Genomic DNA, 26,519 nt, shown 5'->3' with positions numbered 1-26,519 from the left:
ATTAGACAGCCTGGAATAAATTCTTTGCAGTGTGTGTCTGTGTGTGTAAAAGATCACAATGATAAATGAGAAAGCATTAACAATTCCCAGATTTAAAAAGTTCTTTTGTCCCAGAAGAAGTGGTCATGGACACCAAGAATAGCCAGCAGACTACAACACCAACCATTTGATTCCTAAAGCAATTTCATATACCTCCTATGATCCCACTTTTAATGAAAAGGTAGCCAAAAAAAAACCCCTCATTGCTTTCAAATGTTATAAGCTGTATTAAAACATTTAACATTTTCTTTTGATTTTTGTATGTTATATAACTATCCCAGAGCCAATTTGTTGAATAATTATGAAGAATGCACTGCTAGAAGACACCAACTTTCTTAGGGAATCTAACCTCTTGTGAAAATATTCCAGCCATAATATTCCAACAATGGGATGAAGTGAGGTATGCTGGGAAATAAAGGCCAAAGGTCATCCAGTGAATGTCAGGGTAGAGTGGGGATTTCTGGCCAAGCCTCCCCAGTTCCAGATACCACACACAACTCAGGCAGACATGACGCAGAACAAAACACATGTGAATGGGAAAGTGAAAGATAAAATGGTTCAGTTTTAATCATGGTTAGGTGGCCCAGGGCCAAGACAAAGAACATGCTGTAGACAGCTTGATGCAGCTGCTGTTGAAGCAGTGCAAATTTATTGAGTTTGACATGTCTCTTTCTCTCACCCACCTAACTCCTGCCTCTCACTGGAAAAGCACCAGTATGAAGACTCCATGTGGAGAGCAGTGCAGGGCCAGTCACATGCGTTGGCAGGAGGCAAGGGCCCACCTACAGGCGGCTTCCTCTGAAACTCAAAACTGGAGATACCAAAAGAAAAAAAACCCAGGACAGTAAATGCTCAGGGAGAGAGAAAGAGAGAAGATAGACGTGTTGAGAACAAAAATGAGTCATGCCAGAATGAGATGTACACTGAGACTCTTACTGGCCTGCTGCATCAGCTACTGATGAGACCAGGTTCACACAAAAAATGGAATGATGGGGCAGAGACCTGAGGCAATGAACCAACAGCAGAGCCCAGGTGGAGGATGATGGCAAATCACATTTTGGAATGCTCTCCTGTGGGAAAAACTTTCCAGAAATAGAAAAAAACAGAGAAAGTACAATCATTCTCCCTGCTGTGGTGATTTTCAGCTTCCCCTGATCCTTTTAATGCAAAGAAACATTCAAAGGGCTGCAGCCATATGGGTTGGATAGTTAGTTATTTCCACGTACTCCTTGTGTATTGTAGGATCAGATTTTTCTGGATTGACAACTAATTCCATCTGAGAATGGCCAGTATAGCACACCAATGGCACAGTCATCTGACAATGCATGAATGCAGCCCTGGTCCACATTCCTGGCACTCTCAAGCGGGACCAATCATTCTGCGGTCTCCAGGCTTGGCTCCTATCCCTGCATGTGTGTGAACCAGGCCTCAGTCATCATGACACCCAACTCTGGATTCCAAAGGTACATGCATTTTATGAAACAAGACCAGTTAGAATAATAGAATCATAGAATCATAGAGTTGGAAGGGAACTCATGGGTCATCTAGTCCAACCCCCTGCACTATGCAGGACACTCACAACTCTATCACTCATGCACTGTAACCTGCCAGCCCCTTAAGACTTCACAGAATTAGCCTCTCTGTCAGATGGCTATCCAGCCTCTGTTTAAAAATTTCCGAAGATGGAGAACCCACCACCTCCCGCGGAAGCCTGTTCCACTGAGAAACCGCTCTGTCAGGAACTTCTTCCGGATGTTTAGAAGGAATTTCTTTTGCATTCATTTAATCCCATTGGGTCTGGTCCGTCCCTCTGGGGTAAGAGAGATCAACTCCGCTCCATCCTCTATATGGCAGACTTTTAAATACTTGAAGATGGTTATCAGATCCCCTCTCAGTTGTCTCCTCTCTAGGCTAAACAGACCAAGCTCCCTCAACCTTTCCTCATACCTCTTGGTCTCCAAACCCCTCACCATCTTTGTTGCCCTCCTCTGGACACGCTCCAGTTTGTCTACATCCCTCTTCAATTGGGGTGCCCAAAACTGAACACAGTTCTCCAAGTCAGACCAAACCAGAGCAAAGCGGTACCATCACCTCACATGATCTGGACATAATACTGTCTGATACAGCCCCAAAAATCAAAATGCCATGTAGAGACAACAGATTAGCATAATCAGGGCCTTCCAGTTTTCCCACGCTGAACGATTCCTACACAAAAAACAAAAAACGGTGTCACTGACATCAAATGCAATCATAAACTTTGCCAGATTTAGGTGGGTAAGCATGTTTGTATGAAGCAATAGAACTAAGTGTGAGACCTGTGGCACCTTTAAGTTCAACCAAATTTTATCGGGGGTGTAAGATTTCATGGGCAGGCACGTAATAGTGGAACTGTGCCTGTACACAAAAGCTTAAACCCACAATAGAACTGGGCCTTAAATGTGACACTGGAATCAAACTTTGTTCCCCAGATTTGGTTTTCATTCTAAATATACTAATGGCCAGATTATGTGTGGTTATGAAAGACAGCATGCACCCCCACAATGCATTCAAAACAGTCTCTGCTTGAGAGTGCTACTGGACATGTGCCTCCTACTGGATAAACAGATGGCAAAGGTGGCACCATGCTCTATGTGGACTTCCTTGTGTTAGGGGGGGAATCCAGGAGTAGTGACTTATAACACCCATGAAATCATCTTTAAATCACCAAACTCTTGAAAACTTAAAGCAAAAAAATAACATGACCAGTTATTTTATCATTCTCCACTTCTTTAAAATGTGAAAATCAACTTTAAAATGGTATGGCCCATTCCTTATTTAAATCCTGAGAGCAAGACAAAGAAATGCTGATCAAGCAAGCACTTCCTGAGCTGGAAGCTCCCTGCCTCCACCTAACCACAAAATGGTTTGCGTGGGAACAACAGTGCCCATCTGCACACCCTCTTGCCATGATGAGAAACGTTCCAAAACCAGCACTGCTGGCCATGGGGAGGTGTGGCTTCACATCCTTGCCCCAGGCAAGCCACCTGGCAATCACATGGAGGCAGGGGGTGGGGCCAGGAGGCTCATGTCTGTTGTCCCTCCCCACACAGTGATTGTCCACCTGACTGGGACACCTACACTGAGCTGCAATAAAAGCAGGCAAGGCTCTGCAAATCTTGCTGTTCCACAGATTTCTATAGATTGAGACAGGTGCCATGGCCACAAAGCATCAGGCATCAAGAATGAGCAACAGCATTCAGCAAAAAGTCTGAGGAAAGTGCAAGGATCCAAAATCTCCACACATATTTTTGGAAGCCAACAAGATATCTCTGCAAATAAGAATATGCCCAGAAAAGCATTTTACAGTGAGCTTCCCCTCTAAAGACCAATCCTGTCAGGAGTGCTAGTTTAGCACCCACATGACACAAGCAGCTGTTTGCACTAGTGCCACAACCAGAAAGGAAAGATGTCAATCCATTCTTCCCTTTCCACACCAAGTGCATGCTGCATGGGTCAGGGCAGAGCTCCAGAAATGCTGGCAGGATCTACGCAGACCAGGTAAGAACCAACCCCCTAAGAAACTGGGACTCAGCTAGCTCCTGCAACAGGAAGGATATCTGCTGGAGGGTGTACTTTGAGCAGGCCCTGCCCTCCAGCAACAAGGACCGTCTCACTATTTCCACAACATTAGCTGGCTATAACATCTCAAACTATTCCTCTGAACTTCAATCCCTAGCCAACCCCCCCCCTCCCCCCCAAAAAAAAACCCTTCACATTTTGATTAGAAGTTAAGCACAAAGCTTTCAGTTTTGCTTGTAACAAAAATAACTCTGCATATCCTGCTTGTGAATGAGGAAAAATTCCCAACAGGCATGTATGGCAACCAGATCTTCAGGGTGGGGGTGGGAGTCAAGAGAGAGGAAACTGTTCCCTCAGTAGGTAGAGCAGCAAAATGGGGCTACACACAGGCTAGGGGAACCTCCCAGATAGACAAAGATTACTTTGAACACTTGAAAAAGACAAATCCCCAATGAGGCTGACTTTTGGAAAGTAGAGGACAGGTGTTAGTTGAAGCCGTGGGGCTGGGGGGAGACATTGACAGGTGGGTGTGGCCTATTCAAACCCTTATAATACTTTGGGAGAGTAGGGTCAATATGAAATTTCCCCATCATTTAACCTCCACAGCTAGCAATTCCTTGCAGGTCTCCAAACTGAAGTATAATAACAATACTTGGCATTCCTAAGATGTGATGTTAGCCATTCAGTCGAGTCCAACTCTCGTCGATCCTATGGCTCAACAGTCACCATGATTTCCAATCTTGCACCATTTCTTTTAATTGTGTAATGTTCTGACCAGTGTCCATTTTGATCATGTCTAACCATCATGTTCTTTGTTGGCTTGGTTTCCTATAGCATTGTCAAATCAGGGACCACCTATCTGAATACATTCCCCAGAGAGCTCTCCGCTCTGCCGACATGAACTGTCTGAGGATCCATGGCCCCAAATAAGTATGTCTGGCCTCAATCAGGGCCCAGGCTCTTCTCAGCCTTGGCTCCTGCCTGGTGAAATGGGTCCCAAGGAGATGAGGACCCTGATGGAGCTAAGGAAGTTCTGGCAGGACCTGCAAGATGGAGCTCTTCCACTGGGCTTGTGGTTGAGGCCAGCTAGGAAGCTCTCTAAAACAACGAACTGGGCCTTCCTTCCTCTCCCCCCAATCTCCCACCACCTTCTCATCTTCCTAATTTTCACAGGCCAAGAATTCTTCCAGTATCGGTGCTGAGAATCCATATTTTATTTACAAATCTTATTATTTTATATTGATCAATTGTGCTATTATATTGCTTTTATTGTTTTTTTACCTAATTTATAATATAATATGGTTTTGAATCTGCTGTTAACCACACAAAGATAGCTAGCCTCAGAAGGGTGGTGTGTAAATTATAAATAAATAAAAGATGAACACAACATACATTAACATTTGCAACAACTTTGAAAAGCAAACCACCATTATCACTATAATATAGGGGAGATGGGCTAATGTGGCTTGCCTTTGGCCACTTAGTGAGTTCACAGCACGTAATATTTGAAGGAGGGATTTCCTGAGCTGTAGCTCAGGGTCTCAGATACACTACGCTGCACTTGTTCTCAGGAATGGAAAACTCTAGAATATGTAATATCTACATTCTCAACACTAAAAAAAAGCTACTGCTGAAACTACAAGGGTTTCAACTCAGGCTGCAGTTATGCATTGATCATGGACTTGAGTATTTCTTAGGGAAATGGAACACAAGTTTTAGTAATACATAGTTCCATGAGCATGTAGACATACAGCCATGTGGGGGGCTTGATGAAGGTGACTGAAATTAAATCCAGACAAGACAAAAATAATATAGATCAGCAAGCCTTGTAACTTGGGTGAGGGGCAAGGGGACTGGAGCTCCTTTCACAGGTGGTGTTCTTGTCCTGATGGGCATGCAGGCTCACAGCCAGAAGATGCTCAATTTCCCTCTGAGCCTTGGCCATCAGGTTGCCACAGCGGACAGTACTTTCCACCAACTCCATTTTAGCATTTTCTCCTGGCTCTATTTGTGATTCATGCCTTTATAATTTCCAAGTGATAATGCTACCACCTGTGCAGTGTGTTATCATCCATGATGGCAGATTAAAAACTGAGACAGTATAACAAAATCACAATCCATCTTCTGGTGAGCAAGCCATAAAGAGTCCAGGACACCAGTGCCCCAGCATCAATTCTGGCTCTCTTTGACCTTCCAGGCTTAACATTAGGTGTTAGTTAAAGCATAAGCACCAAACAGAAAAACACTACTCATTTTTTTATCATGACTTCCAAAATTTTTCACAGAAGCACTCTTTCAAACCTGGCATCCAAGCTGGGATTGCAAGGGCACATTCCTGATAGCTAGACCCTGACAGTGGATCCCAGAGCAGAGCAAATGCATTTGTTTTTGGTGTCCAAACGCAAAAAAATTAGAAGGTTTTGTAATCAATAAATGATTGTTGTCTATAAGCTTCTGTGAAAAACTTACTCTAAGTGGGGTTCTATTATGCTATTTTTGCACAGCTTAGTGCTGTTAATACTTGTAAGTGTTAATACTAATAAGTGTTAATACTTATGCCACGCTTCAGTTCTTTCTTGTTGATTCCAAATATCTTCAATCTTATTGCATTGTTTACTGAATGTCCTGACTGTACTGTCTCACTATGTAATCCACCTTAACTCCTGTGAGAAAGCTGAGCTTTAAATGAGCAAACAAATAATGGGTCTTTGGGACAGGGATGAGCATAAATCAAATAAAAAACTCAGTGATGTGAACAGTTGAAGAACAGGTGAAGAACAGTTTTTTTTTTTTTTAATGCAGATTTCAAAATGATTATCCGGAGTTTACATCTCCACTACAGTTAAATTTTGCCACCCTTCTGTATTCAGTCACTCTCTACTGCAATGGCTACCCTGCATTGGGTTTCCTTGTTTACAGTCTTCCTCCATTGAATTTTTCAATTCTGACTTTTTCATTCCTCTTAACAAGTAGCAGATGTGAGCATTAATCCAGTATTGGAGACATACATATTCCTCCCATATGTAGCCAGAACTGCTCAAGTCCTTTAGAATCTATAAGTAGGATAAGAAAATATAAGTTTTGTACAAGATTCAAATGAAGTTACTAGCTAAGCTTTTCATTGTCAAATCCGCCTAACCCTTCCTCCCAGTTGTGGAAATGGGGCCCATCATTGAGTCATGGGAGACACTTGTGGGTTTTCAGGCTTTTCATTCCAGATTCCTGGGGAAAGTGCAAAGCATGAGGCTGTGAGAGTTCATTTCCAGGTTAGAAGCTAAAACCAGTGCTGGCTACAGATCATAAAGAAATTCCACTGGTGAACTTTGAATCGGAAAAAAATGGAGAATACACTCACCTATTTAAAACGGAATTTATAAATATCAACCTGGCTGTTGCTAAGCATAGAGTCAGCTATGACAAAATGCAAACCAGTAGTTCAGGCAGCAGCCTACAGAGGAGAATCGATGGACTTGCACACAAAATTAGCATCACCTGCTGCAGTAAAATCAATGGTGCTGAAAAAGGTGTCAGTAGTTCAGTAGAGCTCTGCTGTGTACCATATCATGTGATTGCCAAGCAAAAACCACACAAGGAGACATGTGAGCATAGATCTATGAGAACAGACTTCTCAAAACCATGGGGATCATGTGGCTGGACTGAATAAGAGTGTGAAAACATTTTGTATGAATCAGCCTTTTGTAACCAGTCCAAGAGAGGTGAGTGAAGCTAATACTTCACATACTGTTGCTCAACTTAAAAAAAAAGAGATGCTTCCTCACGCTCTCAGAAACTGCATAATTGATAGGGGGGTGGGGATGACTGTACATAAAGAAAGAAAAGAAACTGTTTCACTTTTAATGGCCACCAGCCGGTAAACCAGAAATAAACTGTAATAAAATGGGAATACATTACATCAAAGCTCATTATGCTCTGAAAAGCAACCAAGATAAAGAGACTTGATCAAGTATGTTAACTTTGACAATGCTGAGACAGCATGCCATGCCAGTATCGCTGGATGCAGGGGAACCAGTCCAGTGGGAGACTGATCACAGCTGACAAAGAGGTGTGCCCTGGAAGAGAGGAAGGAAAGCAGAAGAGGAAGGGGTGGGGGGAGGGAAGAGACCTAAGAAAAAGGCACGGAAGACAACAGAGCACTGATCAGAGAGAGGCAAACGAAAGGGAGGATCAAAAATAAATAAATAACACCAATGCCTGAGAAACTTCTTTCCTTTCCCCAGGTGTCATAATTTCGTTTGCAGCACACTTTAAAAATAGCCCCCAGTCCGCCCAACAGCTTTGGTCTCCTGCTTTTGGAGCAATCTCCCTGAGAATGTATGTCTCCCTCCCTATTCCCTCTCTCTGCTTTCACTTGATGTGCTTTTATTGCTTAGATTTAGTACAAATCTAGCCCAAGAGCCCCACAAGAATGAACCTGCCACCCCAAGAAACAGGAGAAACTCCTTTGGCTGCCACCCCTCTACCCAAGATCCACACACGCCTGCAGTGGCCCAGATCATACCAGCTTTTGCTTCTGTGTCCTTTTAAGGGAATAGAAAGTCCGGGAAAGCAGCAGGGTAATGCACAAAGCTCTTTTCCCACCATACAAAGAGCGGAGGCAAAGCTCTTTCCAGGACGGATAGCTCTACACAAACAAGGTTTTCACAGGAGCTTCTTTTCAATCCTGACAGCTGGGTGGAACAGCCCAGGGAAGGCTTCGCTCCAAGTCTAATTCCAGTGGTAGGATAAAAATTCCTGGGATTTATTATTTTTTTTAAGGTTTTACATTCACACTCTCAACCCTGCAGCCCCCCCGGGGCTCAGAGTTCAAGGGAGAAAATAAATAAATAAACAAGATGGCTTTATCCTGTCTTGTTCTCGACTCTGATTGTAGCATGCCAGACAACCAGGATGGAGATCACCCATAGGTACCAGACTGTCGTCGCATCACATTAGGGTCTGATACTCACCTCTCACCAAGATGCAACCGTAATCCATGCCTTGAGTTAAGATGGACAAATGACAATCATTTCAGTGTATGGGCACAATGGAACTATTCATAATGAAAGCAATTTACCCTACACCACCCCCATCCCCTGGGATTAGGCAGAAGGCGTGCAAAACATAAAGATTACCCATGGTTTTTTACTAGTATATAGCAGTCCTCTTTGCTGGGACTGCCCATAGTTTCAGAGAAGAGGCAGCAAACCTTCTGATGAGCAGGTGTCCTGAGTCCTTTACAAAGGGTTGGTAACTACCATGGTGGACAGTTGCCTATGGTTCCTTAGACCAATGACAGTATGTGCCTAGATCCCGATGGCTAGTAGGGCAGAAACAGATTCATTAGCCAACCAATATCCCCCTGTTTTTTTCAGCAGCAACCATATCATTATCCTATCCACTTCATGTCTCTTCTGGAGAGCATTCCAGGGCAGAGTAGCTGCCCTCACCATCATCCAACACAGAAGAGTCATTTTTCATGTTGGCCTGCAGAGCTTCAGACTCATTCTCTTCCTGCTCTTCCTCTTCCTGCTCCCGAAGTTTCTGGAGACGTTCTTCCCTAGCCTCCAGAAATTCCTGGGCCCCTTCCCCCACCACCATGACTGTATCAGCCACGCTAGGTGGTGCTTCCACTGGGTTGTGGTCATAGGAGAAGACTCGAAGCCTCCTCAGGTGAGTCAAGTCTGGGAATTCGGTAAGTTTGTTGCGATCAAGGTCAAGAATGTGAAGCTGGGTCATGCGAAGCAAAGGCTTGGGGAACTCTTCAAAGCGGTTCCCGTAGAGCCAGAGCCCCCGCAGTCCCCTCATGCGCGGAAGGTTGTTAGGCAGCGTTCTGAGTCGGTTGTCGCCCATCTGCAGCGACTGCAGCCAAGGCATCTGGAGCAGAGCCCGGGGGAAATGGTACAGGTAGTTGCTTTCAATCCACAAGCAGCGAAGAGTCTGGAGCTGGGAGAACTCTGCTGGGAGGCCAAAGAGGCGATTGCTGCCCAGGTAGAGGCGGGTCAAGTGGGGCAGGCGGCACAGCGCCTCAGGCACCTCCTCCAGTTTGTTGAAGTCCAGGGCCAGGATGCGCAGCTCCTGGAGCCCTTCGATCTCCTCAGGCAGCTCCTTTATCCCTGTGCCACTGATGTAGAGCTTCTGGAGGCTGCTCAGGGCACACACTGGTCCTGGCAGGTGCTTCAAGTGACGACCGGTCAGCTCTAACATCTGGTCCCCGCCGCTCAGCTGCTCTTCGCAGATGGACGGCAGTCGCTCCTCCCTGCCTGAGGACCCTCCACTGCCCATCCTCATGGCCAAGGGAGGCGACTGGCAGGACGAAGGCCACCACCTCTGCCAGGCGGGCTCTGGGGAGACATGGCAACCACCTCGGCCCCTGGCCTCCTGGGGTTAGGACCAGGGCAAGGAGTGCCCCTGCCAGGGCTGGAGCAGACTGCCTCCCCTTCTCACCTCAAATCGCTGCCCTGGCTGGAGGGCCCCTGCCCGCAGAGCAGTCCTCCCGCTCGGGCGCCCCCTCCTTCGACCCGGCTGGCACGGAGCTCCCGGTGCCCAGAGCCGGTGCTGCCCGCCTGCTGCCCACGCCAGCCCGCCGCCTTCCTCTCCAGGATTAGCACCTGCAGGCTGCCGCCGCTGCCCCTTCCCCTTGCAGGGACCCGCGTCGGGTGGCCCCAGCGCAGTCTCGGGGGCTCCTGCGTCCGTCCAGGCGCGGCGCTCAGCCTCCCGGCTTCTCGCTCCGGGCTCCCTGCGCGCTCTGAGCTCGGCTCCCACACACGCACCCGGCGCCTAGCGACTCGTCTCCATGGCGACCCCCACGCGGGACGACCCGCCTATGGCAAAGCCGCGTGGATTCGGTCGGGGCGGGGCGGGGCCACGCGTGCCTTCGCCCTGACCTCTCCCGCTCCCCGCGCGCGCTTCCCACGCCCCCAGGACACGCCCACTCGCACGAGAAGCCGGACAGTCCAAGCCGCCGCCCGGCCCGCCAAGGAACGGCCAGGTGGTCGCCCGCCATCCTCCCTTGGCCACGCCCACAGGCCCGGGCCCCGCCCTCCGTCACAGAGCACACGCGGCCCATACTCGGGTCCGAAGGACGACCGGCGCGCGCTCTTTTAATTTCGGGCTGCTTTTCCCGTGCAAATGGCAAGGCAGCCAATACTACTGCGGTAACAGGAAGCACTTCAACAGGTATAGTCCCCCTACCCCCCAGTATGCGGGAACAGTGATAAGGAAACGAATTGCCTGTGAATGTACTGAGCTGTCGGGGGTTGCAAACGGCCGTAGCAGAAACCAGAAGGGGCGAGGAGCAAGATAGTCAGAATGCTCCTACCGCGGGGACAGACAGACTCCCTGCACATAGTAATGCAGCATGTCAGGGGAAGGTTGGGCTGAAAACCTCAGGCGTGCTCGTTCTCTGGGTGCTCTGCTGTAGGGGAAAGCTTTCAGTCTCCTACTTCCCACATCCGCAGCTGGTACACTGATTGGGGCGAGGTTTACTTAGCTTCTGCCACTGCTGGTGCTTGTAATTTCAAGTCTCGAGGCAGGAGCAGACAGAGGGACTACAGTTGCAGTGAAAATCCTACCATTTCCTGTGGGAGGCAGGATAAGAGCAGTCTATTCTGCTGCTCAATTACTAATGCTACCCGGTCTGCAGGCAAAAGAGCAGCCCTTATTCCTGAGACACCCACTTCTGCACCTAATCACATGGAAATACTTCCCTAGAGTAGGGGGATTACTTTTGAATAAACAACAAACACAGAGCTGTAAAGTTCCCATCCTGAGGCATTCATAGGCTGGTTATGAGAAAACCATACATTCAGTATTGTTTGCAGAAAGAATATAGTGAGAAGCCTAGAGAACGTACCTCTTGTAGACCCGAGTACATTTCTTTGAAAACTTAATCCCTTTAGCCACAGTAAAAGCAACTCTGGGTTATTCTCAGTTTCGCACCAGAGGAATTGAGGGCCAGTCTCACAGCCGCTTGTGAGGCTGAATCCACTGTTTGCAATGATTTCCAGCAGTAGTGCTATGTGCAGAGGTTGTTACATGAAAGCCAATGCAATCTTCAGAATGCTGAAAGGACTGACATCTTATACTTTGTCTCAGGGGAAGTAGCTCACATGTCTGTGGATAGGCATTCAGTACAGATTTCTCAGCATAGCATTGGCCTCCACCTGATCAATTCCACATGAAGCCTCTATGACTTGAAATGGGTTCTTTGCTGCTGGGGAAATGGGAGCAAAATAAACTATAGGTCCCATCTTTGTTTCAAGGCTATAACAAGAAATGTAATTCCAGACCATGGACACAAAAATTAATGATTTGACACAAGACTGCACAGGAGGGGAATAATAAATCCAAAAGCGATATATGAATTAACAATTTAGGGTATGTAAAGTCTCCAAATCCATCAGAGGCTCCTTCAGCTATGGGTCTAGAACCCTAGAGAAGAACAATTGTTTCTGCACTGGCAAGCAAATCAGATAAACAACATTTTAAAGCTGCCTTCAAAATCCAAGCTGCCATACATATGAGTATCAGTATAACTTCTTCTGAGTATTGGTATTGCTAATTAAAGGCATGGGACCACTATGGCACAGTAGGGCAGGGTTTCCAGCCTTCTGGAATCTGTGGTCAGCTTTGATATTGGGAGCTATCACAAAATGGCTGCCATGGACTAGGTCCAATCACAGAAAGTTCAACAAAACATCAGGGGACTCCAAGCCATGCATCCCCCTCTGTTTCCAAATGGGTGCTCCCTACAGATGCCTCCTGGGCTTTTCTGAAGTATCTCCTCCAGTGAGATGGACAAAGGTCAGAATTGGGTCTTTGCTTTGATGAAGAAGCAAGTAGGTACCTGGAAACATAGTAGCAGGTGTGTGGGTGTCAAGTTGCAGGTAACTATAGTTGTGTACGTGGACCTGCTGAGGACCACAGCTCGAGGTCTGGGGCAGGATAGTAATCCTGCCATTGTAATTAGCCTACACGTGGCCAGATCCTGTCTGCCAGATCAAATCAGTTTAAATTAAAGTGACCAATGGTGTGTACTGGTGGGAATCTCCTATTATGCCATGTTGTATATATTTGGGTTTTCAGGTGTGGGGGTCTCAGTTCAGTTGTACCTTTGAGCTGGAATCAGTAAGAGCTGAAATGCAGTCGCAGTGTCTTTGTCTTTGAACCGTTAGATTTGACAACCATAGATGTTGCAAAAATCAGATGACATGCCATAATAGCTTCTTGGCCAGAGGACCTTTGTGGCATGAAAAGCAACCCTTCATTTACAGAAACAATAAGCTAAAGACTCCAGCACCTACCTAATATACACAAATAACAAATCAAAAAGTGGTATATAAATTCACATTTTCATGGTATGTGAAGTCTCCACATCCAGCAGAGGCTCCTTCAGCTACGGGCCTAGCCTCCTAGAAAGAAACAATTGTCTCTGCACTGGCTTCCCCAGCAAGCAAATCAGATCCTCTGCAGACACAGAGTGAGCAAGTATCAGCTCTGCAATTTCCTGATCCTGAGTAACTCCCTCAATGTAGCCTACTAGGCAGCTAGTTATTTTGGTCCCAACGCCCCCTCAGTCTTATATATATCTAGCATCATGAGTGACACTCCCTCTGAATTAGGCTCACTCCAGATGGTTGTAAAGGTGATGGGGATTCTTTTTCCAGAAAAATATGTTGGTTTTTCTGTCTTCTATAGAGTCAGTGATAAGCTGCTGTTTCTGATCTGAAGCACACCCTGGGTCCCTTTTCAATCTGTAATATTGTCTCTGGGATAGGTATGAAAATAGGGCCCATTGTTCAGGAACCACCAGTGCTACTCAGTATAAACAAAATTCCAAAAAAGCACACCTCCATATCCACCCATAAGTGTGTAGAAAGAAACACATTTGAGGAGAACCCCCGCCCCACTTCAGTAACAGCATGGACTGCTTCTCATCAGAAAACACAGCTGATCCATCTGGGGAAATACGAACACAGATATTCAGTGGGAGGGAAAAAGCAGAGAGAAAGACTCAGGCAGCAAATTAGATATGTAAGAGAACAGCATGGCAGAGAATGTGATTCTGCAAGTTGTATGAAAAGTTGGAAATGCCAGGCTTATGGGAGATAGATAGATGAGATGAGCCCCTTTGCTGAGAGCCTGCTTCAAACAGGTCATCGGGTGTGCATGGGAAGATTTTGGAGACAGTCCAGTGGTAGGGAATGGCTTACAAGTTGAGCTTCACTGGGAAAGGACAAAGATGTCATCATAGTAATACTTATTTGAAAATCTCAGAAATGTGGGGGAAATCTTGGGGAAGGGAAGCAAAAGGAAGATTTGAAGCAAAGGATTTCTAATAAGGGAACATTTCCTGGCCTCCAAGCCCACCAAGACCAATAAAGTACTTGCTCGTGAAACTGTAATTCTATCTTGAGGCTGCAGACACAGTCCCAAAATACCTTGAATAGGGGAAAGGATTATACTAGATGGCACCTCATGGGCCTATTATGCACGGCCGCTGAAACGGTGGCCTGGAGAACAAGGAGGAGGCAAAATGCAGAGTATCCGATTATGCAGTGCAGATACTCCGGAGCCGCTTCTGGTTGTGCCCTGGTCCCAGGAAGCTCCACTTCCTTCCGCATTTCGCTAATGCGGCTTTTTCGGCGGCATACATTGAGTCTACGCCCGATTGCCGCCTGTGGCATGCATAATTGGTGATTTTAGCTGCCGCCATTCCACCCCGAATGCGGACTTTCCACTTCGTGCATAATGGGCCAAGGTGTTTCCTTATTTCTTTCTTTAAAAAAAAATCATGTTGAAATTCTTAGTCAAGCTAGCTCTTGAGAGAGAGACCTGCCCGCCAATTGCTCCTTTTGCCTCATCTTTGAAACATCCCAATTTTCAGATTCTTTCAATGTCAGCACAAATAAGCATTCTATGCATCAGCTAAGAACAAGAGAAGTTCTAAGACAATGACAGAGGATTCAATAGGTAAAAGGGTAGGCTCCTGTCCTCCTTTCAGTTTGTGTAAGACATCAGCAGGGGTAGTCAAACTGCGGCCCTCCAGATGTCCATGGACTACAATTCCCATGAGCCCCTGCCAGCAAACGCCCCTTTGCTGAGAGTGTTTGCTGGCAGGGGCTCATAGGAATTGTAGTCCATGGACATCTGGAGGGCCACAGTTTGACTACCCCTGCATCAGGGATATTATCACACTCCCAGCTCAGTGGGAAGCAGATCACATGCCAGATTGCATGGGACTGCTAGACATGAAGCTGCTGTGTGTGGTATGGAGAAGGGCTTTGTGTGCATCTGTGTGTGTGTGTTCTAGTGTCAGAGCAGCCTGTGCCACCAGTTTATGAAACATTCACTAGGAGTGAAAGCTCATCCACAAAGAGAAATGTGAGAAGTGGAAAAAGAAAGGCAGTATAACTGTGGCACCTATTATTGCTGGACAGAAAGCTGAGAACAAGAGCCGCGAGGGTGTGTGTTACGCCTCCTGGAGAAGAGAACAGCCATGGCTCACCTCATGTGACGCTGAGGAGGGGAACGCGAATGTGAATGGGCCTGTTCAATTTGAGGCTACAAAGGAAATCTGCTTTTCGATTGGGTGGCCTCATGAAAGGATACTGGGAATGCCAGTTCTGCACGCACTTCCTACCACTTCGCACCACTCACTATACCTCCGACTGTGGGAAGGTTTAGTGCACAATGCATCAAAGCAGCAGACAACGTAGGTGGGAGAATTTGTTGATCACAGCATAAAGGGTCATGTGGAACTCTTGCTACACAGTGCTTCATCACACCCAGTAGGGGTGCAAAGGATCTCTGTTGTGCATTTTCATTCATGCTGAGGTCAAGGAAAATAGCTACTACCCCCAAGACAAATACTGTTAAGCTAAAATATTATATGAAATAATACTAGGAAGAAGACATTATCCCAGATGTGACCATTAAAGAGTGGACTCCCACTCTGCATCACTGACTGATATAGCTTCAAGCAATATTTGCAGTTATTGGGAGCTGAGAGACAGACATAGCAGAATGGGAAGTGGTGGCATGGAGCAGATCTCGGGGTTCTGCCACCTGCTTATCATATATGGTCTAATAACAGACTTGTCCACTTTATAGTGAAACAGGGTATTTGTCTGGTCTACTGGTGATCCTAGGCAAGACTGGCTGAGACTGGGAAGCAAATGTGCAGGTCCCAACAGGTCTCCTGGAGCCACTCTACCCCACCCCTTCTCCTTGGTGTAGTGGTTAGGAGTGAGGACTTCTAATCTGCTGAGCTGTGTTTAATTCCATGCTTTTCCACATGCAGTCAGCTGGGTGACCTTGGGCTCCCTGCAGCACTGAGAAAGCTGTTCTGACTGAGCAGTAATATCATGGCTCTTTCAGCCTCACCTCCCTCACAGGGTGTCTGTTGTGGGGAGAGGAATGGGAAGGTGAATGTAAGCCGCTTTGAGACTCCTTCGGGTAAGGAAAGGCAGCATATGAGAACCAACTCTTCTTCTGTTTCTGGGTATCTTTTGAAGTTTCCCCAGATTCTTCATAATAGCCATCACCTTCCTGCCTCAGGAATTTTCCCACATTTATTTTAATGTCTTATGCTGGTAAAGATGCCAGCAGGAATTATTCTTTAATTTCTTGAAAACACAAAAGCTTTTGAGGTGATGTATGATAGTTGGCAGCACTAGCACTGGTGCTCTTTCCTCAACAGAGGGATGTTGACCTGAGGCCTGAAGACAGTACAGCTGGGCAGAGGCTGCAAAGAGGCAGATAGAGTCAATCATTCGATCACACTAGGAAAACTAGTGAGGATGGATGAAAGTGGTTTTCATGTTTCTCAGTGGCCTGTGATTCCCCTTACCCTAAAAGGGCCAAAAGCTGATTCCCAAGACTCTTCCTGAGGTGAAGGATTTGGGAATACAAGAAGAGCCCTTCTGCATTGGACCAATGATCAATCCAATTCAGCATTCTGTTTCTCACAGTGGCCAACCAGTTGTTGCTAACAAACAGGACACAGAAGCTAAGATCCCCTGATGGTGCCTCTTAGAGCTTGTATTCAGAAGTGTAGTGCTGACCTCTTAATCAACAGCCAAAGTCAAAGAAAGCCCCACACATAAACACTCCCCTGTTTCTGCACACATCTCTTGGACAGCTTCACGGACATCCTGAGAAGTGCCTTTCTGAAAGGTTAAGTTGGAATGAGCCATTCTGCTTACTTAATTGGGGACAGTTGTCTGGTGGAGAGCAGTGAAGTGATGGTCATGGGGAGAGTCACGATAGAATGGATCAACTGTTGTGATTGTCCTGCAGTGAGAGAGAGGAAAGCATTACTAAAGAGAGGAGAGGGCAGTTGGAGATATGAGAGGTGAGAGGGATGAGCACCAGATGGCCATAGGGACTGGGCAAGTGAAGAAGAAGGAAAAGCAGCAGCAGCAGCAAGGAAGAACCTCTATGGCGCAATTACCTGCCAATGTGGGGATGAACACGCCTCAAGGTTTCTGTCGCATTCGGATCAGTGCCTAAGTCAGTGGTGTGGTTGTTGGTTGCAAAGCCACCTGCTTGCTGAGGCTGGATCCCTCCTCGTGTCCAGCCTTCTCTGTCTACTCCTTTTGGAATATTCTCATAAAACCTAAAAGAGATCAGGGAAGGATTACTGCATGCCTGAGTGAACCTACCCACAGCCTCCCTCTCACCAACAAATCAGGTATCTACAGTCCCTAACCACTATATACCCAAGGCCCTGAAGACACATATGCAGTTCTGTGGGTTGCCTTAAAACATGGATATCTTTTACTATATATACCATCAGATATTGCTGTCTCAAGGTTCCCACCACCTTGAAGAACCTGCATGGAACAGTCAAAGCCCATGCACACAAGAAAAGCATACTTTCCCAGGGGGATAGGAGGCAGTTGCCTTAACAAGACACAACCTGGCAGAAACTTATAGATCTAATGTGGTGCTTACTAGCACCAAACTCACTTGGAGTTATAGCTGGTCAGGAACCTGTTGGGCATTTCTGGATCATAGGGAGGTGTCACATGATTAAGGTTATTGATGCTGAATCCTGATAGCTCCTGTATGGAGAGGACCAAAAAAAGACCTTCTGAACTAGGGCCACAGGAGCAGTATGCACAGCCCTATGAATTATGAATCAATAAAGTCATCAGGCTACAATTCAGGCATACCTTACTGCCCACATATTCCCGTCCTAAAAGATTGTTCTGTGTCTGAGGTTGCTGTTGAAGTCCTTGGAACTGAGAATGGCTCAGGGGTGCCTCTGCACCAGGTGGATGTTCTTGGGGCTCTGATGATGGCTGTGGAAGATGAAGAGAAGGGTAAACAAGCAAGCAATGCTGGGAGGCAGGGAAGGAGAGAAGACTGATCTGTAGTATGGATGATAGGGAGGAAAGAGATGAGGATGAGAGGGAAAGGAGGGATTCAAGTAACTATGGACTATAGGAAGAGGAGCAAACAAAGGCAGGGGAAATACGATGGAAAAGGCAGATAGATTTGGATACGGATGAAGGAAAATGAGACAGACAGGGAGTGAACCGCTACAGGAAGTGAAGCTAGTAGAAGAAAAGCACTAGGAAGACACTAGGGGAAGGAGGGCAGAGGTATTCTGCTGATGGGGAGTGTCACTTACTGGAGAGCCAAGGAAAAGACACTTTGGCCGGCTGAATCCAGACCCCCTCTCAGAACCTTTAGAAAGGACTGGCAGGAATTCATCACCCTGTCAGGAAAATATCATGACATAATACAGGTGGCATGTGGTGTGCACCAACATTGTCAGGTTGGGAATTCTGAAGAAGAAAATGGCCCCTGGTAGGCAAAGGACACCCCATTATTTGTTCTTGTAATGCCCATCACCAAACCATCACAAATTATCTCCCCCCAATAAGCTCTCCTTACATGTGGGAAGGAAGATGGTTGATAATCTGTTTTCATCATGCTGACCCCTGGATGGCTGCCCTGTAAAACAGGGAGAAAATTCAGAGATTTAGAGAGATCCACATAGGCTACATGGCACAGCTGTTCCATGAGAGCTTCTTCTGAGAGGTATGGAGGGGTGAGGGAGACAAGCAAAGGGCAGGGGATCAGTTCTATGGCATAAGCAGATTTATCCTCCCTCGCCTTGCTCAGCAATTGGTGGCATCTGATGCTGAATCCCATGACTGCTGCAGGAAAACTGCACAGACTCATGTACTTTACTTTGAAATTCAGTCAAATTGACTGTTCAAACTACCCAGCAACTCTACCAGTGCAAAGGCTTCAGTTGGGCTCTATTCTTTTAAAGCCTTTTAGTGTAATACTTGAGTTGGGTCTTGGTAAGAACTGCAGCATATACACCTGAGAAAGTGCTTTGTCTACAATGGGGTTAGTGGGACAGCCTTCGGTGAATCCAGTCTCTTCCTTGGCTCCAATGGTTTTCTTTTGCAGGAGGTCTGTGAGGAGAGAGAAATGATGACAGCATGACAGCAGAACAGAAAGGGCACTCTCAGAAGAGAAAGCAGATTTCCATACAAACCAGCAGCTATATAGTCCAGTACAGGAATGAGCCAGCATGGGCAGCCAACAGTTTGCTGGCTTGCTCCAGTTGTCATCCTATTAGCTGTTGCTAAGGAATGCAGCAGGCACTGGGAAAGGAAGGCAAAGCAGTCTGGGTGCTTTCTTTACTTCACCAGGCAAGCTTTGAGGATGACAAGTTGCACGGAATTGTGAACATTACAAACGTGGATATGCCAAAGTGGTGACAGGATGGCTGCTCACCTGACTGGGCTAGCAGGGTAGAGATGGCATCACTGGCTTTGCAGCAAGGTACAGCATCTTCTGTAACATTAATATGTACCATGGGTTGCCAGCTCCAGATAAGGAAATACCTTTAGATTTTGGGGGTAGAGCCTGAGAAGGGTTTGGGGAGGGAGGGAGGGATCCACCTTCTAAAGTGGCCATTTTCTCCAGGAGAATTAATCTCTATTGCCTGGAGATCAGTTATGATCCCAGGAGATCTCCAGCCACCACATGGAGCTTGACAGTCCTAACAACTCCTGTTTTAATTCTAATTTATATTTGTTTTGAATGATTGTGTTCTACATTCAACATTGTACACTGTTCTGAGTCAATTCAGTGGGAAGGCAGTATAAAAATAAAATAAATAAATTAGTAATCTCCATGTTCTACTTGCACATTATAAAATTTACCTCACAACAGTGAACTCAAAACCATTACATTTGCTTAGGAGCATCTGGTAACTGAGGAGAAGGTGTACAGTTTAAAACAAGCCTGATTTCCCTAAAATCTTATAATGCTGCGTGGGTCCCCTCCATTGGTAGACCAGGCATTTCACCCTTGCCAGCTCTGCTCTGTGAAATTCTTGGAGATTTGGGGTAGAACATGGTCTGGGGTGGAAGGGACTTAGTGGGGCATAATGACATAAAGTCTACCCTCCAAAGCAGCCATTCTCTCCAGGGGAACTGATCATTTGGAAATCAATAGTAATTCTAGATCTCCAGGCAATAGATGGAGCTGCAAAGTACAGGTAAGCAAAGAAATACTAAGGAGGAACAGGAAAGCCAGAGCTTGAGTAGAACTTCTGAACATCTCCCACCCCTCCACATCAAGCAGTGTGCAGAGCACACACTTGCAAGTCCAGGAGTACAAAGGAAGGCAGCAGGTGCGCCTGCAAAATGGAAATGTATACTGGCTTAATAACAACACTCTATAGCAATGTTTCACATATAGGGTTGCCAGCTCTAGACTGGAAAATAACTGGAGGTTTTTGGGTGAAGGGTGGGGTTTGCTGGTGTAATTTAAGTATGCAAAGGGGCACAGCACCATCTGCTTAGAGAACCAATCGCTTTATTGAGAAGAGAAATAACTTGACTACCTGTTCTTCTGGAGGCAGTCAGGGAGGAAATGGGCCCAAAGGAGCAGGAAGCCTCCAATTGAGCCATTCAGGAGGAGATCATTAGAAATACTACTCAGCAAAGTTGCTAACTACATATTGAGTTTTCTAAAACAGGGTTGAATAGAAGTCCCTCAATCAATCAAATCAATCAATCAACCTCCTCTGAGCCCCCCTCCCCCCGTAGGATATAGGGTTAGGTGCTTCAACCACTGATCTGGTCCAGCCCTCTGTTCACACAGCAGCCACCCAGGATATCTAGGACACCAACAAACAAGAAAACCACCCACAGCAAAAACTGTGGCTGTGGCTGTGTCTGCTTTAGGGTTGCCAACTCTGTGGGATTTGGGGAGGGAATGAATTTCAAGCAGGGTATAATACCACACAGTCCACCTCCAAGACAGCCATTTTCTCTAGGAGAAGTGGCCTCTGTGGTCTGAGCTTTCCCCATCTACAGATCAGTTGTAATTCCTGGAGCTCTTCATATGTTGCCTGGGGGCTGACAACCCTAATAAAAATGTTATATCTCTCTTGTTAATCATGGGTAGCTGATCTTGTTCTCCTGGGGGACCATGGCCTGGGAATAGAGCCTGCAACTTCTCATAGACTAAGAGTGTGCTGCTCCTCTGTGTTAGATCTCCTCAGCCCTACCAGGGTTTTTGCCTGCCATTGCATGTCTCTCCCAGGAAAACTCCAACACATTCTGGGGGGGGGGGGGACCATCACAAATATGAGGTCAGAGGACCCTAAGAATGACAGGACACAGATGCAACTTCTGTATCCACCATATATCTTATATAAAATGCATACAACTATTTTGTGAGGATGATAAAGCCATCTAACTGGCTTGAAAAGTAGGCTGGGGCACTGTAGGATTCCAGCATTTACAGATGTCATTATAGAGAGAGCTGTGTGGATTTTCACTGTCACTTTAAATGTCCATGTATTTTCAGAAAGAAAAGTGACTTGTACATCCAGAACTGTATGAATTAATGTGACAGGCTGTCGCAAGAAACCCAAGCAAATCGAGAACTTTCACAGTAGTTCACAACTGTGATGTTATTTTTTTAAACCCCTCTGTAGTCTGCATTGCTTTAGATTCTTTAGACTACAGCTTGTTAAGATGAGAAAATCCGCTTCTATTATAAAATAATTTGAACCTTCCAAACTGTAGAAAGAGGCTTAAATATCAGGGGCCCTGAAACAAAAAGACCAACTAGAAAAACCTAATGGAAGAACAAAACAAAAACTCCAACCTACATTTTCCTCTGAAGATTTCTAAACTAATCCATTATTTTTGAACACTTGTAGGTGGCAATATTGATATAAATGGATTTTAAAATGAATACAGCTAAAAATTACTTATGATTGGAAACTGGTCCAGGCTGTTGCTTTAGCATTCTCAACAGTTAAGAAACAAGACTTAGCAACACATTTTAAAGTTGGGAAAACTGAGGTGATAAGAGTTGTTTACTCTCTTTCTGGGGCTTTCTGAAAAGCTCGGTCTTTCTCACATCTTGAAAAGTTCTCTGTGGGGTTGCAGGTCTTTGTTAAATAACATCCCATTAAGCCTGTATTAAAACAATAGGAATTTTTCTTTAGGTCAGTTGTTAACCATGCCAAGATGGTAATCTACCTTTTTAGGTACATTCTCCCTAAAATGTTGCATTTAGATGGGAGGGGCTACTAGATCTGACCCTTACATCTATGGACATCTATGACATGAAATCCTTTTTAAATTTTAGGTACCAGTTGTATCCACTCCTGAGGCAGCCATGCTACAGTTGCTGCCAATGCCCACATAGCACCCAAGTTAGATTACTGCAATGTGCTCTACTGTGAAGACTGTTTGGAAATGCCAGTTTGTTCTGACACAAGAACAGGATGATGAGCAATGATTTGCCATTCTCCTGATATTGTATTGTTTTATTTTGGTTAATGGCTGTCAGCCACCTTAGGGGGTTTAATAGAAAGGCAAGAGGTAAATATTTATACTAATAACAAATTAAAATATTGAATGAATAATAGACACAAGTAGCTTCCAGAGGTAGGGCTTATCAGAGTCAACACATAACTGAAAAAAACATAACCTAGAGGTATAGATAAAGGGAACAAGAAGATCTTGTTCAAAGATCTCCCTATAGATATAGGACTTAGATGCATGAAACAAAGCAAGGTATAGTCTTGCCAAGAGCTGGCTTTTTATTGAAGATCGCCTGTAGAATGTGAAGAATCCAAGATACTATCTGGTTGACAAGGGATAGATAAGCATGTAGAGGGCTCTCTTTTTCCAAAGGTGTAATGATCAATTGCAGCAAAAAAGATTATTATCCTGTGGCTCTTAAAAAAAAATTCTAGTGCACACCTTGTCAGTTGCAAGAAGTGGTCCTTTGTTGAGATAGGCATGCATGTTTATGCAATGGACATCCACCCCACATTTCCAAAATTCAAATTGGCTTACAATACAAATAATCAATGAAATCCACTGTGTGTGGAACAATATGACATAATAAGCCACATTACAATTCTATCATGCATAATACATTGCCCTTCTCAACACCTCACAGAAACAGACACAATGGGTTCCTTTATATGACTGGTGAGTCAGTATCATGCCTAAGGATGAGAAACTGAGAACTGGGTTAGGCAAGGGAAAACAGCTATACCTGGCTGTCTGGGAATGCTGAAGCAGAACTTAGAGCCATACTCTGTAGACATGTAGTGAGGTCCCTGTGAAAACAGCAGAGAGTTAGAGAAATTGCCCTATAAGTAGCCTACCATCATTGCATACCCTGTCCAATTTTCTGCATGGGCAGGCCACATATTCCTAAGAAAATAGAGAGTATGCTGGGTTTGGATCTCTTACAGTTCTGTTCTCTTTTAGGATCAGATCAGCTGGTACATCAAGAGTGGAGCTGCTGGGAACAAATATTGGGTCCTGTTTGAGGGATACTTTTTCTTGCAGTGTTCTTAGGAAACCTGTTATTCTCCACTCAGATATTTCTTGAAGGCCCTAACAGCATCTTCTTCAAAAGCCAAAGGCACCAGACAGCACCTCCTGTACTGGAGGGGTTAACTTGCAAGTAGTGTTGGCCCCTTTGCTTAATGCTCTCCATTTTTTCCTGTTGATGATCAGGAAGTAACCAAGAATGAAAAGGAGGAGAAGTCATACAACATTTCATTTTGCAGAGTCCAAAGGGCTGTTGTTGGGTATTTGCATATCAGCTGGGGTAGAATTTCTTGCCCAGTTGCATGTGAATAGGAAAAACAAAGAAAAAGTAAGGGGGAACAGGCTTTAAAAAACATGCACAAAAAGGGAGGGGGTTCCCACAAAGGAGTCTGGGGTAAAAGATGATCCCCACATTCAAAAAGTTACAAATCACTTGGCTATGATTAGCCTTAGCCATGCTATAACTCCCTATATATTCCCAGCAGTATGGAAATCCATTCTCGTTCATTTCTTTCACCGATATTGCCCATTATCCTGACTGGTGAGGTGAGGGATGTTTCCCCCTTTGCCAGATACCTGCTCTTTAATTTTACTGCATCCAGAGGATGCATTAGAGCAAGGAAAGGCCCACAAAGCATCTCCTGCAGTAGACTTACATATCTGCCATTTTCCACATCAACAGAGCCTTTTCCATGTGACTTGTAGAGCAGAGGGGTATATTTCGGTTCCAGCCCCGTCACAGCATGTGCTCCTTGGTCTGTTGTATCAAAATGGACTTTCTTGACCTGGAAAATCAAACTCAGTTTGTAACTTAGGAGACTAACCAGGCACAGTCAAAATATAAATTAGCTAGGGTGGAAATGGTTCATGGCAGAGCGGAGAATGGGGGAGAGAGAGAAGCAAACTGTCAAAGCACAGCAGAAATCATACAAGAATATTTTATAACTACTTGGTTCTTTAAAGCTAGCAAGGAACATAATTTTCCAGAGCTTGTTCAAGTTATGACCTTGGCACAAAGAAGAGGGGCAATCCATTGCTTTTAGAACAGCCACTTCAGCATTTGGAATTTCCATGACTTGCTCACTCAGTTTTCATGGAGAATCCAGGTGGCACTGAGGGCAGCCCATTGCATTAAAAGGTTTTTGCTGGTATTCTCCTGCCTTTATTCAGACTTCATTTATGGGAGTTAAAACCATGAAACTTGGTGACAACACCAAGTTGTCTGCTGTGAACAATCATAATGCTACATATGTTTCTCACACAGGCAATCCCTTTACATTTTCCTTCATTTCCAGCTTAGTTAATCCTTCTTGTCCTTTTTTGTATATAGATTTTATTTATTTAGAAAAACACAGGAAAAAGAAAGAAATGCTATTCATCGGTTCCACTTATTATTATTATTATTATTATTATTATTATTATTATTATTATTATTATTATTATTAAAAAGGTAAAGGTATCCCCTGTGCAAGCACCGAGTCATGTCTGACCCTTGGGGTGACGCCCTCTAGCGTTTTCATGGCAGACTCAATATGGGGTGGTTTGCCAGTGCCTTCCCCAGTCTCTCCCGGGAGCTCATTCCACCAGGTCGGGAGAAGGCCCTGGCCCTGGTCGAGGCCAGGCACACTTCCCTGGGGCCAGGAATGACCAGTAAGTTTCCCCCCACAGAGTGTAATATTTCTGGTAAGGCCTTGGAGGAGGAGCATGTATCCTCTTCCAAGCTACTCAGCACTTAACACCCACTCAGGGCAGTTGTTCCGCCCCTGAGTGCCTCCTCCAATCAGCTTCCCTGTCTGTCCAGCAGCCAGCCAATCACCTTCCATCCCCCACTCCTGATGACCCCCTCCTCCTTCAACTTCCCTCTGAGGCTCAGAGGCTGCAGATCCCTGCCATGTGAGAGCTACCCCTACCAGTGAATTTCATAACAGCTTCCTGTTCCATGTCCTGGAGGGAGGGGGAGGCCATCTGCAGATTTCTTCCACTCCACCACCACCACCCCTAATCTAGCACCCGTTGGATTCCTGAATGCAATGGGTCTGGCCCCTAGTTCTTATATACTTCAGTTACTATTTAGAAGAAAAACAAGAATTTCATAGAGCATAGATTTAACAGTACATAGCCTGTTCTTTTACATCATCTAGAAGATACAGACCAGATATTGTATTAACCCTCCCCTTTCAGCTTTGGTCCTATTGTTCAATATAGTCTAGTAATGGCCTGCATTTTTTTCTGAAATCCAATGCTGATTTGTTGTGTATCAAATGCATGCATTTCACCATTGCCCCATATTCCATCAATTTATTTAACCAGTTCATAGTATCTGATGATGAATCTTTTTTCCATCTTGATGTGTAAAGGATGTGTAAAGGATCCTGGGAGCTATTGCCACATATTTGACAAGTTCCTTATACCTTTTAACTTTGTCTGGTATGTTTAATAACATACAGTTTGGATCCAATGCAAATATAACTTTATATATCTTTTGCATCTCATCATGAATCATAACCCATAATTTCCTTTCTTTCTGAGTTATCCTTTGTTGTTTTCCTGTGGTTGTCCATAACATTCATGAATCAATTGATACTATCTGTTATTGTTTTTATGGGAATTAATGGATTTTTTTAACATTACAACCAAAGCCATATTAAGCACTTTCTTATGATCACTGAAAAATAAGATTAAAAGCTCTGGCTTTGGCTGCAAAGTGAAAAGCCATTCTTCTCTCCTCCCCAACAAAACAAAAACTAATATATAGGAACTGATGCCACTGAAGACTGTAGGGGAAAGATGAAGTAACTGAGGCAGCTAAACAGTAAATGTACAAAAGGGAAATTGTAGAAAGAAATGGGACCTTTGCTAATGTGTTACCAGAAATGCACTTACACATGTATCCTGTGACACATGTTTATTCAGCTTTTGAGGATTTGCTTAGCAAGAGATGGTAATTAGCAAAATGGATTGTTTGCCAATATTTATGAGGGGATTACACCCTTAAGAACTCAAGGCAGACACAAAAAGTTATAGTAAAAATAGTAACAATATTAGGAGTAGGGATGAGCACTTCGGTGTGGTTTG

General features: G+C 45.1%; 2 protein-coding genes across 4 annotated transcripts in view; both read right to left on the bottom strand.

Moving 5' to 3' along the window:
- Positions 1-581: 581 nt before the first annotated feature.
- The window catches only part of SAXO4 (stabilizer of axonemal microtubules 4), a 38,255-nt gene continuing 12,317 nt past the window's right edge, over positions 582-26,519 (bottom strand). Inside the window, exons 4-13 of one of the 2 annotated variants that reach the window (XM_077321160.1) lie at positions 24,101-24,229; positions 23,161-23,224; positions 18,940-19,034; positions 18,502-18,561; positions 18,236-18,322; positions 17,775-17,903; positions 17,569-17,663; positions 17,051-17,215; positions 16,803-16,890; positions 582-2,244 (exon numbers count right to left, since the gene is read on the bottom strand). In XM_077321160.1, the coding sequence (XP_077177275.1) occupies positions 16,803-16,890; positions 17,051-17,215; positions 17,569-17,663; positions 17,775-17,903; positions 18,236-18,322; positions 18,502-18,561; positions 18,940-19,034; positions 23,161-23,224; positions 24,101-24,229 (912 nt within the window). In that variant the 3' untranslated portion in view covers positions 582-2,244. Of the gene's footprint in view, positions 2,245-16,612; positions 16,891-17,050; positions 17,216-17,568; positions 17,664-17,774; positions 17,904-18,235; positions 18,323-18,501; positions 18,562-18,939; positions 19,035-23,160; positions 23,225-24,100; positions 24,230-26,519 lie in introns of those variants that run through there. The other variant, XM_077321162.1, reaches the window with a different exon arrangement.
- Positions 6,363-10,610, bottom strand: LRRC10B (leucine rich repeat containing 10B). 2 transcript variants are annotated; one of them, XM_077321166.1, is made up of 2 exons: positions 8,565-10,610; positions 6,363-6,650 (listed from the first exon to the last, which is right to left on the bottom strand). In XM_077321166.1, exon 1 carries the CDS (start codon positions 9,883-9,885, stop codon positions 8,998-9,000), a length of 888 nt encoding a protein of 295 aa, XP_077177281.1. In that variant the 5' UTR covers positions 9,886-10,610; the 3' UTR covers positions 6,363-6,650; positions 8,565-8,997. The 2 variants fall into 2 exon arrangements, with proteins under 2 accessions (XP_077177281.1, XP_077177282.1); XM_077321167.1 differs by having other exon boundaries at positions 8,804-10,610.

This window comes from Paroedura picta, chromosome 2 (assembly GCF_049243985.1).
Source record: "Paroedura picta isolate Pp20150507F chromosome 2, Ppicta_v3.0, whole genome shotgun sequence".
Lineage (NCBI taxonomy): Eukaryota > Metazoa > Chordata > Lepidosauria > Squamata > Gekkonidae > Paroedura > Paroedura picta.
Note: the sequence above shows the minus strand (reverse complement) of the source record. Positions and strands in the feature narration are given on the sequence as shown.